This window comes from Cheilinus undulatus, linkage group 9 (assembly GCF_018320785.1).
Source record: "Cheilinus undulatus linkage group 9, ASM1832078v1, whole genome shotgun sequence".
Lineage (NCBI taxonomy): Eukaryota > Metazoa > Chordata > Actinopteri > Labriformes > Labridae > Cheilinus > Cheilinus undulatus.
In genome coordinates, this window is record NC_054873.1 from 7,154,522 (window position 1) to 7,167,635 (window position 13,114).

General features: G+C 40.5%; 1 protein-coding gene across 1 annotated transcript in view; it reads left to right on the forward strand.

The window, feature by feature from the left end:
* Positions 1–11,226, forward strand: part of LOC121515219 (copine-8-like) — a 145,536-nt gene extending 134,310 nt beyond the window's left edge. The window contains exons 17-20 of the mRNA XM_041795871.1: positions 2,528–2,630; positions 5,053–5,110; positions 8,192–8,265; positions 10,996–11,226. Coding sequence (XP_041651805.1) covers positions 2,528–2,630; positions 5,053–5,110; positions 8,192–8,265; positions 10,996–11,208 — 448 coding nt within the window. The 3' untranslated portion in view covers positions 11,209–11,226. The remainder of the gene's footprint in view (positions 1–2,527; positions 2,631–5,052; positions 5,111–8,191; positions 8,266–10,995) is intronic.
* The last annotated feature ends 1,888 nt before the right edge of the window (positions 11,227–13,114 follow it).

Sequence of the window (13,114 nt, forward strand, 5' to 3'; positions counted from 1 at the left end):
TCTCAAACCTGGTCACATTGACAGCTCACAACCTTAAATTTAAAACTAAGCTCACAGATCAAAAAAGAATCAGGCTCACCTCTTCTTTTACAAATGGATCTTCTTTTCGAGAAAACAAGTTTGCATCTTTAATTTGCAACTGTAACTGAAGTTTGGGCTGTAAACTAAAGTTTCAAAATGTCTTTGTTTTCCAAATTTCACAAGGACTGAATTATTACAAGAAAGGTTGATGAGCCATGTTTCAATAAAACAGGCATTTTGCTACTGATGCCATAAACTGCATGAATAAAAGAGTGAGATCTCAGTGAATAAATATCACCTGTAACCTGATGTGCTAAATTATTAAAATAGCGTGCACACATGGCCGTTGTGATTCATGACTGTTTTTTAAGGTGAGTCCCAGAGAAAGAGCTGAACAATTTTGCAGTGTGTCTTCAGTGACTAAATAACTGCCCCAAATTCAGATTAAAAGCCCTGTGGGAAAAACATGTGAAGTCTTTTTGTAGAAAAAAAGATTGGGCTTTTACTTTGAAACACATAGTGAAAAATAATGAACTTCTCTTCTCCTTCCTGGTTTGTACTTTTCAAAGTAAAACCCTGGTTTAGCATTTTATGGACAAACTCACCTTATTTGTACAGAATGCTTTCCTTGTGAAATCTTCCTGACTCAGTGAGGCTTTGCGATGATTCAAGTCACTCTTTGAGAAATTTACTGAGGTAAAAGTGATGAAGAATGAGAGGGCTGTGGCAGCAGGGAAACACATCTGGTTTGAAGACTTGATGTTGTGAGCTAGAGCAAACATGCAGCCAGTCTGAAGTGGCTGTAATCAACTGCCTTCAGGTGCAGAAAACCCCATGCACATTAGAAGAAACAGTGCTGCGGATAATATTAATATCACACCTCCCACTTCACAAATACACGCTTCATTAATCTCCATAGTAGAGAACATGTACCAGTTCAGGTTAAACCCGGACTACCACAGACAAACGGGTGAAGCTCTTGAGGACAGTTAAATTTTTATCCTTGCAACAAATTATAAATGCAAAAACCTGTTCTTTCCCTGGCTTAAATATTTAAAACTTGTAATAAACAGATATTACTACAGCCTGTCAGCAGCATGCTGAAACATTACACCAATAACCCCTGATAAAATGTAATGCACTGTTCTGTTCTACAGCAGTCTCCGACTTCCACCTGACATCCTCTGCTGCCTGATCGTGTCTCATGATCCTGAAAACTGACTGTAACAAGCACTTTTCCCACCTTTCATCATCAGCTTTAAAAGCCCATCTCTCTTGTTCCCTCCCTCTGAAAGTGCCATCCGCCCACTCAGACTGAGAATAGCAGCATTGTTCAGCGCTCACTTCTGTGCAGCGTCTGACTAAAACCCAGGAAGACACGGCTAAATAAAAAAGTGACACCTAGTCACATCAAATATCTTATTATCTGATTGTTATCAGTGTGAGGGTGTTGTTTAAGATATACCCTCAAAATATTGCCAGGTGATGTCATTTCAGGCATTTTTCGAGCATCAGTCTCGGACTAAAAATATCCACAACCCGACTTCAACATGCATCAACCCACTGTTTTAATACCAAACGTTACAAAATAGTTTTCCTAAACACAAAACAGTAATCAGTGCAATCATGAAAGTATTGCCACTCCAGATGTGGGCACAAATGTGTAAAAAGTTCTGCAGGTTGCTTCCCCTTAAAAGAGTCAAAGTTCTGAATAAAACTCATACCTTAGAGGAATAAAGATGATAGTATGAGCTTAACAATAGAAATAGTTATAGCTCCAAGACTGATTATGCATAGCTTTAAATAGTCTTAGACTTATTAAAGTTCCTTTAACAAGCTGAGCTTTCCTCCATGTCGCCCTCCTCTTCATCAATCAAGGTGCCACAGGAGCCAAATGAAAAATATTTTCAGTTTCATTTTGGCAGTAACATAGCTACTTTGAAACAGGTCCATCTGTTCTCATTAAGTATTGTATTAAGTGATCACTTAGGAATAGTAACCTGATGGGGGTTATTATCTACAAAGGTAATTGCAGCTGTGCACACATGGAGTTTAACAGGTGCTATTATTGTAAATTCTTTTTGTTCTTCAATGAAGTCAGATGTGAAAGATAGTGGAGCAGCCGAAGTGGGGAAAAGAACGTTCAGTCTAGTTTAGATCCAGCTCTGAGGCAGTTTACAAGAAGTAGATGTAGCTAGCTTGATGTCACCCTTATGTTCTTGGACCATTCTTTTTAAAAACTTTGTTTTGAAGTATCACTCTTACAGACAGATAAACAGTGTGCCCTATGTGACAATATTCAGACAATCAATCAGTCAGTTAGTCTTTGGATGAACACTTACTGTCAATGTTGTGTTGGTTAATATGGCTCTTGAGCATGAGAGAGCAACACAGAGTTTTTTTTCATCAAGTATAAATTGTATGAATCATTGGTTTAAAGGAGTACAGTCTCTCTTTCTGACTCATCTTTTCTAACTTATTTGACCCTTCTGTCTCTCCGTACCAGGTATGCGTCAGCTGTGACGGACGGCTCTCAGTACTTCATCCTGCTCATCATCTCTGATGGCGTCATCACGGACATGGCACAGACTAAGGAGTCCATAGTCAATGTACAGTACCACATTTTAACTTTATACAGTCCTTCATCATCTGTACATCCACTTTCTCCCACTTATCCAGGGCTTGGTGACGGTGGCAGTAGGGTTAGCATGTAGAGACAGAGCTTCCTCTCCCAAGTGACACTCTTATTTCCTTCTGAGGCATTCCCAGATTGAGGCAGACATGTCACTAGTATGATGCCATGTACCCTATTGTTTTTAGTTCTTAGTTATCACTTTGACATTGAAGAGTCTTTTTTGGTCGTGTTTTTGTCAAAAAAGCCAAACTGTAGACCATGACAAATCAAACAAAGGGTAAAACATCAGAGGAGGTGAGTACTTTTTATAGGCACTGTATTTAGAAGAATGCTTATGCTGCAGCTGGAGGTACAGTAGATGCAAATGCATTATGATATATCAACTATATCTCCAGCCCTAGACTGACCCCAGCCATCCTTTAGAGCAGTGGTTCTCAACCTTTTCAGCCCGTTGACCCCTAAAATAAAGGAGCTAGAAACCGGGGACCCCCACTGTACCTGAAGGTGGTTGGACAGCCATGCACAATTAAGAATAGTCATGTGCAGACAGGGCTGTCTATAAAGGGCGGTAAATGGAAGAGCTTTCTGGCGCCCAGCCAAACTGGGAGACCATGGAGGTCAGCAGAACCACGGTCCATTGTAATGTTGAGCTGCGATACTCATATTTTATATTTAACCACTCTATAATAACCACTCTTATCAAAGAAACAAATATTGTTATTTATTCATGTGTGTAATATGAAGCCTTCTTTAAAATGATAATCCTTAATGTTAAAGAAGAGAAAGAAAATGGTTTAAGAATAGCTAAAATGGGTTAATATTGGCAAAAAATGGTTGAAAAGGTGGTGACGTTGGATTTTAAAAGAAGCAGAAATGTGTTAGAAGTGGCAAAAATTAGATAAAAATTGGCAAAAATGGGTAAAAGTGGCAAAAATGGGTGGAAATTTGGTGAAGTGGGATGGAAAATTGATATAAACTGGCAAAAAAGGGTTAACTGAGAAAGAAAAAACTGGCAGATATTGGCAGAAATTGTTTAAACTACCAAAATTGGGCATATCAACTGGTGAAATGTGGTTAAAATGGGATGAATTGGGTGTAAAAAATTTAAATTTGGTGGAAAAAAATGATGAAAAGGGGTAAAAAATGTGACAGTATTGGTGTTAAGTGGCAACAGTGTAATTTATAAATGTTCTTAGTTTTTTAGGGCATCTGGAGATCCCCTCTCAGTGTTTCGCGACCCCAAAAGGGGTCCCGATCCCAAGGTTGAGAACCACTGCTTCAGAGAACAATCATTTGCCTTTCATCTCAGCTTCCTCTTCACCATGAACATCCATCATGTTTCCCATAATACTGTGGACACTGCACCATTCCTGTCATTGTTTGGCTTAAGGCAACAGGTATCCTGTCCCAATAGTTTTGCCAGTATCACAGAGAGCAGAAGCCAATAATTAGTGCTGTAAATCATGTGAGAACCCAGATGGTCCTGCTCTGATTAAGCATTTAATGAAAATTGTTATTAACCAACAAACAATATGAAGGGGGAAAGCTGTGGAGCCAGTTTCCTTCTCTTTATGCGCTTCCCTCACTCTCTTTCACCCATCCTCATTAATGAGCTGAGAGGGTTGGGGGTCATCCTCATCACCCTCTCTCCCCAATCTCCCTCTGAACCCCCTGATCCTACTCTGTTCAGCTCTATTAACTCTGCTTTCTAATCAGAGCTGAAGCGTGTAGCAATTTCTCATATATTTAGAGGCTCTGCTGCCTTTCCTCTCCGCTCCACATCACACCACGTTTCCATCCCTCTCCCCGCTCGTGTGATGTAACGTTATTGTAAAGTTGGATTCCAGAGTAATTATTTAGTAGCCTGCGGAGGACCCATGCCCTTCGTTTCTCAAGCAATTTAGCCATCCGTCTAATAACCACTGGGAGTTATGAAACAATGAAAGAAAAAAACACCTTCATTCATCACTCTAACTGTACTTCAGCTGAGATTTAATAAACAATATTGCGATGCTGGGCGGCAGTTCAGCTACAGCTCAGAGCAGAAGAAGATGTAAATGGGCATCATTTTTAAGCTGTCAAGCTTTGGGAGATTAAGACAAAGTTGTAGATGCATGAAATTACAAAACTCCAATATTGGCTGGACAAGAGGCTTTATTAAAGCAGCTGGGGAGGGCAGATGGAAATGAATGAATGAATCCCGTCTGTTTTAACAATGGTGTTGAATTTTGCCATTGAGCTTGCTTTTCTGTGTGCTGTCAGATTACTGTTCGTAATTTGTGGGAGAATTTCCTGACAGCCTGCTGCCTTTAAGATAGCAAAATGGGGGAAAAGAGTAAACGTTGCTTCTCACCCTCCTTTGATTTATCTATTTTGTCCTCTTCCACCCTTCACAGGCCGCATCTCTGCCCATGTCAATTATAATAGTCGGGGTTGGACCAGCAGAATTTGATGGTAAGCAGGGAAAAGATCCCCTGCATGTGTGCATGCTTTTGTGTTGTGTTTATTTGCATGCAGTAATCCTTTGCCTTCTTTCTCCTTCCTATCTTGCCTCCCACATGGTTCAGCCCTCCTTTCTTCTCCTCCTCTCTTCTCCTTCTTCTTAATTCCCCCTTTCTCCTCCTCCTCTGAATCTGGGGTTAAGTAGATGTGAAAATGTTCATTTGTCAGGCCAGATGTGGTGCTTTTTAAAAAATCTGTTATATACAGTGTAAGGACTGGGAGATAAGGACTTTTTTTTTGCTGTATGGCTCTGCAGGATAAAGATTGTGATAATTCTGTAAAGAAATAAATGGATGTCACATTAACTTTGTTATAATTCTAGTAGAGATGCACCAGAAAATTAGTCCCACTTTGCCAATATTTGTCTCCTGCGTTAGACTATGAAAACATATCAGAGTTCTATCAACAGGTGACTTCTGTCCAGGAAACAAATTGCTGTTTGATTGAATTTAGTAGCGCTTTTTCGTACATGAATCAAACTTAAACCTAACTGTGAGTTTAACCTAAACATGAATTTACTGTGTTGTTAAGCTGCTATGACTCTTAAACTGCAGCATATAGAGCCTTAAATTGAACACTCAGCCTTTAACGGACTGTATACTAACAACCAACCCGACAAGGTGTTACTGTTAAATTCTAAATACCACTTAAGATCTGCTAGTGTGAATGAGTGTCTGCCTCAAGCCTCACATTAGTGTGTCTGTGACAGCAGCAGTGCCACCTGTGTCCTGAAGTACATGTTTGAGAAACACAAACTCTGTTGGGTTTGGTTAAGTTGAGTTAAGTTTAATTTAGTTTGGGTAGGTTGGGTTGGGGTTGAACTGAGTTGAATTGGTTCATGTTGAGTTTAGTTGGGTTTGGTTGAGTTGAGTTTTGTGTGGCTAGTTTAGTTAAGTATAGTCAAGATTGGTTTGCTTGGGTTTTATCTGGTTTAGTTAACTTGAGTTTATCATGGTTTAGTTTGGTTTGGGTTGAGTTGAACTAGGATGAGTTGAGTTAGGTTGGGTTCAGTTTAGTTAAGTGTAGTTTGTTTTAGTTTGGTTTGGGTTGAATTGAGTTAGATTTAGTCAAGTTGAGTTTGCTTTAGTGTGGTTTGCTTTAGTTCAGTTTGGTTTGGATTGGGTTTAGCAGAGTTGAGTTTAGTTTGGGTTGGTTGGGTTGGGTTGAGTTCAGCTGTGTTGAGTTGAGTGGAGTTGGGTTGGGATGGTTTAGTTGAGCGGAGTTTAGTGTATTGTAGTTTGGTTTGGGTTTAATTTAGTCCAGTTGAGTTTAGTTAAGATAAATTGGGTTGGCTTTGGTTTAATTTTGTTAGGGAAGGTTGGGTTGGGTTGAATTCAGTTGAGTTGGTTTGGTTAATATGGGTGTGGTTGAGTTGAGTTTGGTGTGGTGTGGTTAGTCCTGCAAGTGTAGTTTATTTTAGTGTGGTTTGATTGTGTTTTTTTTTTTTTTTTTTTTTGGTTGATTTAATTTGAGTTTAGCATGGTTTAGTTTAGTTTGGTTTTGTTGTATTGAATTGAGTTGAACTAAGTTGGGTTGGGTGTATTTTAGTTTGTTTTAGTTAAAATTAGTTTAGTTTGTGTTGGGTTGATTTGAGTTGAGTCGGGTTGGATTTAATTTTCTTGGGTTGATTTCAGTGGGGTTTGCTTTGGTTTGGTTTGGATTTGTTTTAGTTAAGCTTATTTTAGTTTGGGTAGGTTGGGTTGGGTTTGGTCAGGAGTGGCTTAGTTGCAGGTGCTTTGGTTTTGGATGGGTTGAGTTGGGCTGGGTTGAGCCGAGTTGAGTTGAATTGAGTGCATTTGGGTTGGGATGGGTTTAGTTGAGTGAAGATTAGTTGGGTATGGTGGGCTGGCTTTAGTTTAGTTTAGTTTAGTTTAGTTTAGTTGGAGTAGGGGGTTTGGGTTTTGCTCAGTTGAGTTGGGTTGCTGTGGGTTGGGTTTGATTGGGTTTAGTTGAGCTTAGTTTAGATTAGTTAGGTAGGTTAGGCTGGCTTTGGTTTAGTTCAGTTTAAATTAGTTTGGTTTAGTTGGAGTAGGGGGTTTGGGTTTTGCTCAGTTGAGTTGGGTTGAGTTTAGTTTAGAGGAATCTCTATATCTGCAGCTTTTCTTTTACAAAGTGACAATGTTGTGACATTTTGAAACATAAAATCAGTAAAGAGTCTAAGATTAATACAGTAACAGAAAATCAAAGTTGGATGCCCATAGTGAAGAGCACCAGAGGCACAGATTTTTCATTATTTTTTCATCAGTGGCATGGCATGTCCATGCAGCACTCTCTGTATCTACATTATGTTAAGGTCTCAAAAATATATTTTTAACTAATGATTTAAATGCTCCTAAATTAACTAATGTGAATGAAATGATAACTATGATCTAGGGGTCTTAAAGTATGTTATTGGTGATATGGTAATGATCTTTTTACTGAGCATTTGGTCTGGCATCTTTTTTTTTCTTTTTTTTTCCAAACTGACATAAACTTTATCGGTGCAGTCGCTATTGTCCTACCCTATATCTCATGCAGAAATATATCATACATCTTAAAAACACATATATTGTCCAACTTTGTAGAACATGTATCTTTTGTAATGAACAATGGCCCCGTTTCCCACCTTTCTCCCATGTTGTCATGTTTACATTTCTCCAAGCAACTCTCTGCATCTCACCCAAGATGAGCAATTAGTCTGCAAAGTCAACAGGATTCAGGGATTATCACGCTTATGAAGCCAGGGTGCACGGTTGCATGACGTCCCAGTGGTGCACGGCGCTGGCTGTTGCACACATTCTTGCATGTTTCCTACCACATGCACGCTCGTGTGCAACTTACAGCCCGATGGCTTCACGCTCAGCGACGCAAATTCTGTGTACTCATGCCACGTTTGGCATTACCAACACTCCGAGGAAATGTAACCCAGTGGCACGCTAACGGCTTCAGCAGATTAAAAGACACAGACTGTGTGTCGTGTTTGCTCAGCACAGCTTTTACATGGCGGTTTGAGTCTCCTGACAGGGTGTGACTGATGTGTGTTCCCTTCCACAGAAATGATCGAGCTGGACGGGGACGAGGAGAGGATCTCTTCCCAAGGACGATACGCAGAGAGAGACATAGTTCAGGTAGAGACACGGCTGACCGGCTGTGAGTCCGCTCACTCAGCAGAACGTCCTCAGAGAAATGTGGGATTTATGATTAATGGGAAAAGGTCATGGTGCTTGACCCTCTGCTGTGCTCTTGTTCTCTGACTGCCATTTTTCTCTCCTTTTTCTTCTCTTTCCCTTTGCCTCACACCTCTAAACATGACTACCTCAACTTTTACTTCCTTTTCATACTCTGCTTTCTGTCTCTCTTTCTGTAACCTCATATTTTCATAACCATACCTTTTGTCTCTTTTTTAATTTCACGTTTCCTCTCTTTCTTTTGTCTCTTTCCTAGGTTTCCTTCTCCCTTGTCATTCTCTCCTTGTTTAGGCCCCTCTCCTTGTTTCTGTTTCTCTTTAACACCCTTTTGGTTGCCTTTTCCCTTTGTGTGTCCCTTTTTCTCTCCACTCATCTCCTCTCATTTCCTTTTGTACTTTATTCCTCCCCTTGTTTGCTCCTCTACCCTCTTCTTACTACCTTCTGTCATGTTTCATCTCTTCTGCCCTTCTCCCCATCCTGTCTTGTCATTTCTTTGTTTTCTCTTCCTACCTTTATGTTTTCTCACCTCTTCTTCTCTCCTCCTCACCTTCATTTTATCATCTAGTGTTTCATTTCCTCTTCTCTCCCCACCTTTCATTTCATTGTTTACTGCTTCTTCTTTCATTTTGTCCCCTCTCCTTATGTCCTCTTCTCTATTCTCCTGGTTTTGTATTTTTGTGTCTCCCTGTACCCTCTCTTTTCCTGGCTCTCCTTTTCTCTTCTTGTTCAGGTCACCTTTCCTTACTTGTTTTCTCTGCACGTTTCTTATTGTTCCATCTCCACTTCTTTCTTCTGCTTTCTTCTCCTCTTCTCTTATTGTCTTTTCAATCCTTTCAGGTTCTTGTCTCCTCTACCAATTTAATCTATCCCCCTCCTTGCCCCTTTCCTCCTTTTTAGATTGTATTCTTGTAAAGGTTTTGGTACATTCTGGAGTTTTTTTAAAGTGTGATAGGAAAAAAGAGCCACATGGAAGGAAATATGTTTAGATTTTTAAAGTAGTTGTGTCATGAGAATGAAATCACACTACTGTTATGTCCATATGTAACATTCTGGTATTGAAACGTCTAAATTCAAGTACGGTGCTTATAAAACCTGTTCAACCACCTTGGATATTTTCCCAATTGCAGTCAATATGAGGTTTTTTTTTTTTTTTTTTTTTTTTTTTTTTTTGGATGAAAAAAAATCAATGAAAACTGTTTTTGATGTCAAAGTGAAAAGAAATTTATTCAAAATAAAATGAAAATATGTAAGGTCAAATAAGTGACTGCATAAATATTCACCCCCTCCAAAATTAGAGACCTAATTCAACAGAGGTCCAGCCAATTAGCGCTAGTCCCACATTTAGTGAAATGGAGATCACCAGCGTGCAGTGAATTTGTCTCATGTGATCCTAGTACAGAGACACCTGTATCTAGAAAGTCCAGTCACTGGTTGATCAGTATTCCTGGCTACCATTACACCATGAAGACAAAAGAATACTCCAAGCGACTCACACAAAAGTCTGTTAAAAAGTATAAGTCAGGGAAGAAATGGAAGGAATCTGCCTTGTAAATCTGCCTAGATAAGGCCGTCCACACAAACTGAGTGGCCATGCAAGAAGGAGACTAGTGAGGGAGACCACCAAGGCACCTATGACTACTCTGAAGGAGTTCCAAGCTTCAGCAGCTGGGGTGGGAGAGACTCTGCAGACAACTGTTCTTCACCAGTCAAAGCTTTATGGGAGAGTGGCAAGAGAAAGGCACTGTTGAGGAAAACTCAGATAAAATCTGGACTAGAGTTCACCAAAAGGCGTGTGGGAGACTCCATGGTCAAGTGGAAGAAAGTTCTTTGGTCCTATATGACCAAAATGGAGCTTTTTGGCCATCAGACAAGACGCCAAACACTGCACATCACCACCAACACACCATCCCCACTGTGAAGCACAGTGGTGGCAGCATCATGCTGTGGGTATGCTTCTCAGCAGCCAGCCTCTGAAGGCTTGTAAAGTCAGAGGGTTAAAGGAATGTAGCAAAATATAGGAAAATCCTGCAAAAGAACTAAAACTAGGGTGAGGATTTATTTTCCAATAAGAACATGACAACAACAATGTGAATGTTCTGGAGTGGCAGAGTCAAAGCCCAGACCTCAATCCAATAGAGAGATGGACTTAAAAAGGGCTGCTCATGCTTGATCCCTGAGTAACCTGACAGAACTTGAGCCGTTTTGCAAAGAAGGATGGAGTTAAATTGACGCGACCAGAAGTGGAAGCCTGACTGACACCTATCAACAGACTCAGAGCTGTGATTTCAGCCAAAGGTGCAACTACTAAATACTGACTTGAAGAGGGTGAATATTTATGTGGTCACTTATTTTACATTGCATATTTTTATTCAATGCCATTACTTTGTAGAAATCTGGTTTCACTTTGGCATTGAAGAGCCTTTTCGGCAAAAAAGACAAATTATATTGACCATGATTGATATATAAAATCAATAAAAGGGTAAAACATAAAGGGGGTGAATTCTTTTTGTAGGCACTGTAATTTTATATCTGTGTATGTGTAGAACATAGAGCATGAGTAAGCCTCAGGGTTATAACATGAGTGGGTTTTCATGACAACATTTCAATGAGAAAACTTTAGAAATCAAACCTCTTCTCCTCTTTTTTTTTTACTTCTTTCTCTCCCCACAGTTCGTTCCTTTCAGAGACTACATCGACCGGCGGGGTAACCACATCCTCAGCATGGCTCGCCTGGCAAAGGAAGTCCTCGCTGAAATTCCAGACCAGTTCCTGTCCTACATGAGAACCCGAGGGATCAAACCTGGCCCCCTGCCTCCTCCTTACACCACCTGCCCTCCACCTGCTCTCCACCCGCTCCTGGCTAGACGGGTAAGCCGAATCTAAAGGCCCTGGAGTCTCTCTTTAGCGCCCGGCCAGTTGACTCTACTGGCCTCTCCTCTCCTCTCTCTGCTTCTTCTTCTTCCTCCTCTTCACTGGAAGCTTTTGAGCACACGGCGGACCTCGCCTGCTCTCTCATGCCGCACTTTCAGGAGCGTTTGGCCATGAGATGTGAGCATGATATGGAAAAAGCCTCATTGAGATGCTTCCACAGGACACTTCTGGTAGGTTCTGGACAGGTCCATCTGTGCCAGGAAGACAGAACAGGACGAAGACTGACCACTTGCAGCTTTCAAACTAAGGGATCCAAACTAGATAGGCTCTGTTTTCAAACAGTGTTTATCTATTTCTGATTTCTATTTCCACTTCTGCTATCCTTCACAAAGTCATCCCTCAATATATAAATGTTTACAAATAAAAGACTGGAGTGGGAGTTTTATCAGGAGGACATTTATACCAATTAATGTGAAAACCTTTCAGATTCCTATTTTTCAGCTGCAGAAACTGGAGGTTGTGACTTTGTACAAAAAACATTTAGGCCCTGGTGCCACATTCTTCATTACAGAGTGCTTGTTTTTGTTTTTTTGTTCTTTTTTTTAATAAATGGAGCATGTGCTAGTTTAACAGAAGCATGCACTGTCGTCTTGCACTCAGGGCTTTGTCCCTCCAACACCAACCCTACCAACACCGCCACTACTGCCATGTCCCGTTATGAGCAAACCCGTCACCTAAAAACCCTAAAATCTTCCCACCTTCTGCTCCGTCCACCTGCCTTGACTCCAGGCAGCTGCGCTCCGTGGGAGTCCGGTCAAATGCAGCAGGGACTCGAACCAGCCTTACTCTTTTTGTCTGATAACGTTCACAGGCAACGGTGGGTTCTGGAAATGTGGATCTCCAAGCCCAGACGTCAAAAACACACATCTCACTACCGAACCTGACTGTGTGTTTGTCTGTTTTATTTTCATGTGATAACATTGTACTTCTGAAGCATTTCTTTGTTTTGTTTACCGTCTCTCTACCTCTCACTTGGTTTAATATTGCCAAAAAACGCTGTTTAAATAACAAAGTGTTGGCGTTTCTGTGACTTTTGGTAAGTCCGTTGGGTTCACAGTTTTACCTTTCTCACTAAATTTTCATAAATATCTGCCAAACTGTAGGCTGAGAATCATAGCACTTTGGTAGCTTTCAGATCAGGTGACTCACACGTCTGTGTTAGAAACACACTGTGAATAAGTGCACAGAAAACAGCTCACCAACAGACCAAAATTTAACCATGCTTCCCTTTTAGCAGCTGCCCATATGGATTGGAACGGTGACTGTGAGCACACATTTTATTTTAGTCCAAAAACATTGTAACTTAAAATCTAAGCCAGTAATAATCAGTAGCCCTTAAGGTTCAGTAGCATGTGTCTGATCATCTACTTAAAGGAATATGACAACAGAAAAACAAAGTTTCTTATCTAACAATCACGATCTAATGGCTTTACAAGTGGGGGTTGCTATTTTGGGGATAACAGCAGCTTTGATTTTCTGCGGTTACAATCTCAGAATTAAACCATTGAAGCATTAAAGCATTAAGCCTCAGGGGATGGTGACAAATACTTCAGTTATGAGGATGTAGTTTTAGCAAGCAAAAGATTGATAAACTGGCCAGGACTTGCTGTAAAATCCGGTGTATAAGAAACAAATTTAATAGCCTTTTTTAAGTTTACTGTGTCCTGAGAATGAAATAGTGAGACATGCACCATTATTACTGCAAGTGCAGCCACCAGCATCACGCATTACTAAAGGTTATTGTAAATTTGCCCCCATTCATGATGTTTTGCAAGCAACCACTTCCCTGCTCAAAACACACTAGGATACATAGCAGCACAGATCAGGCTGATGATGTCGCCACAAACACACTTTTCTC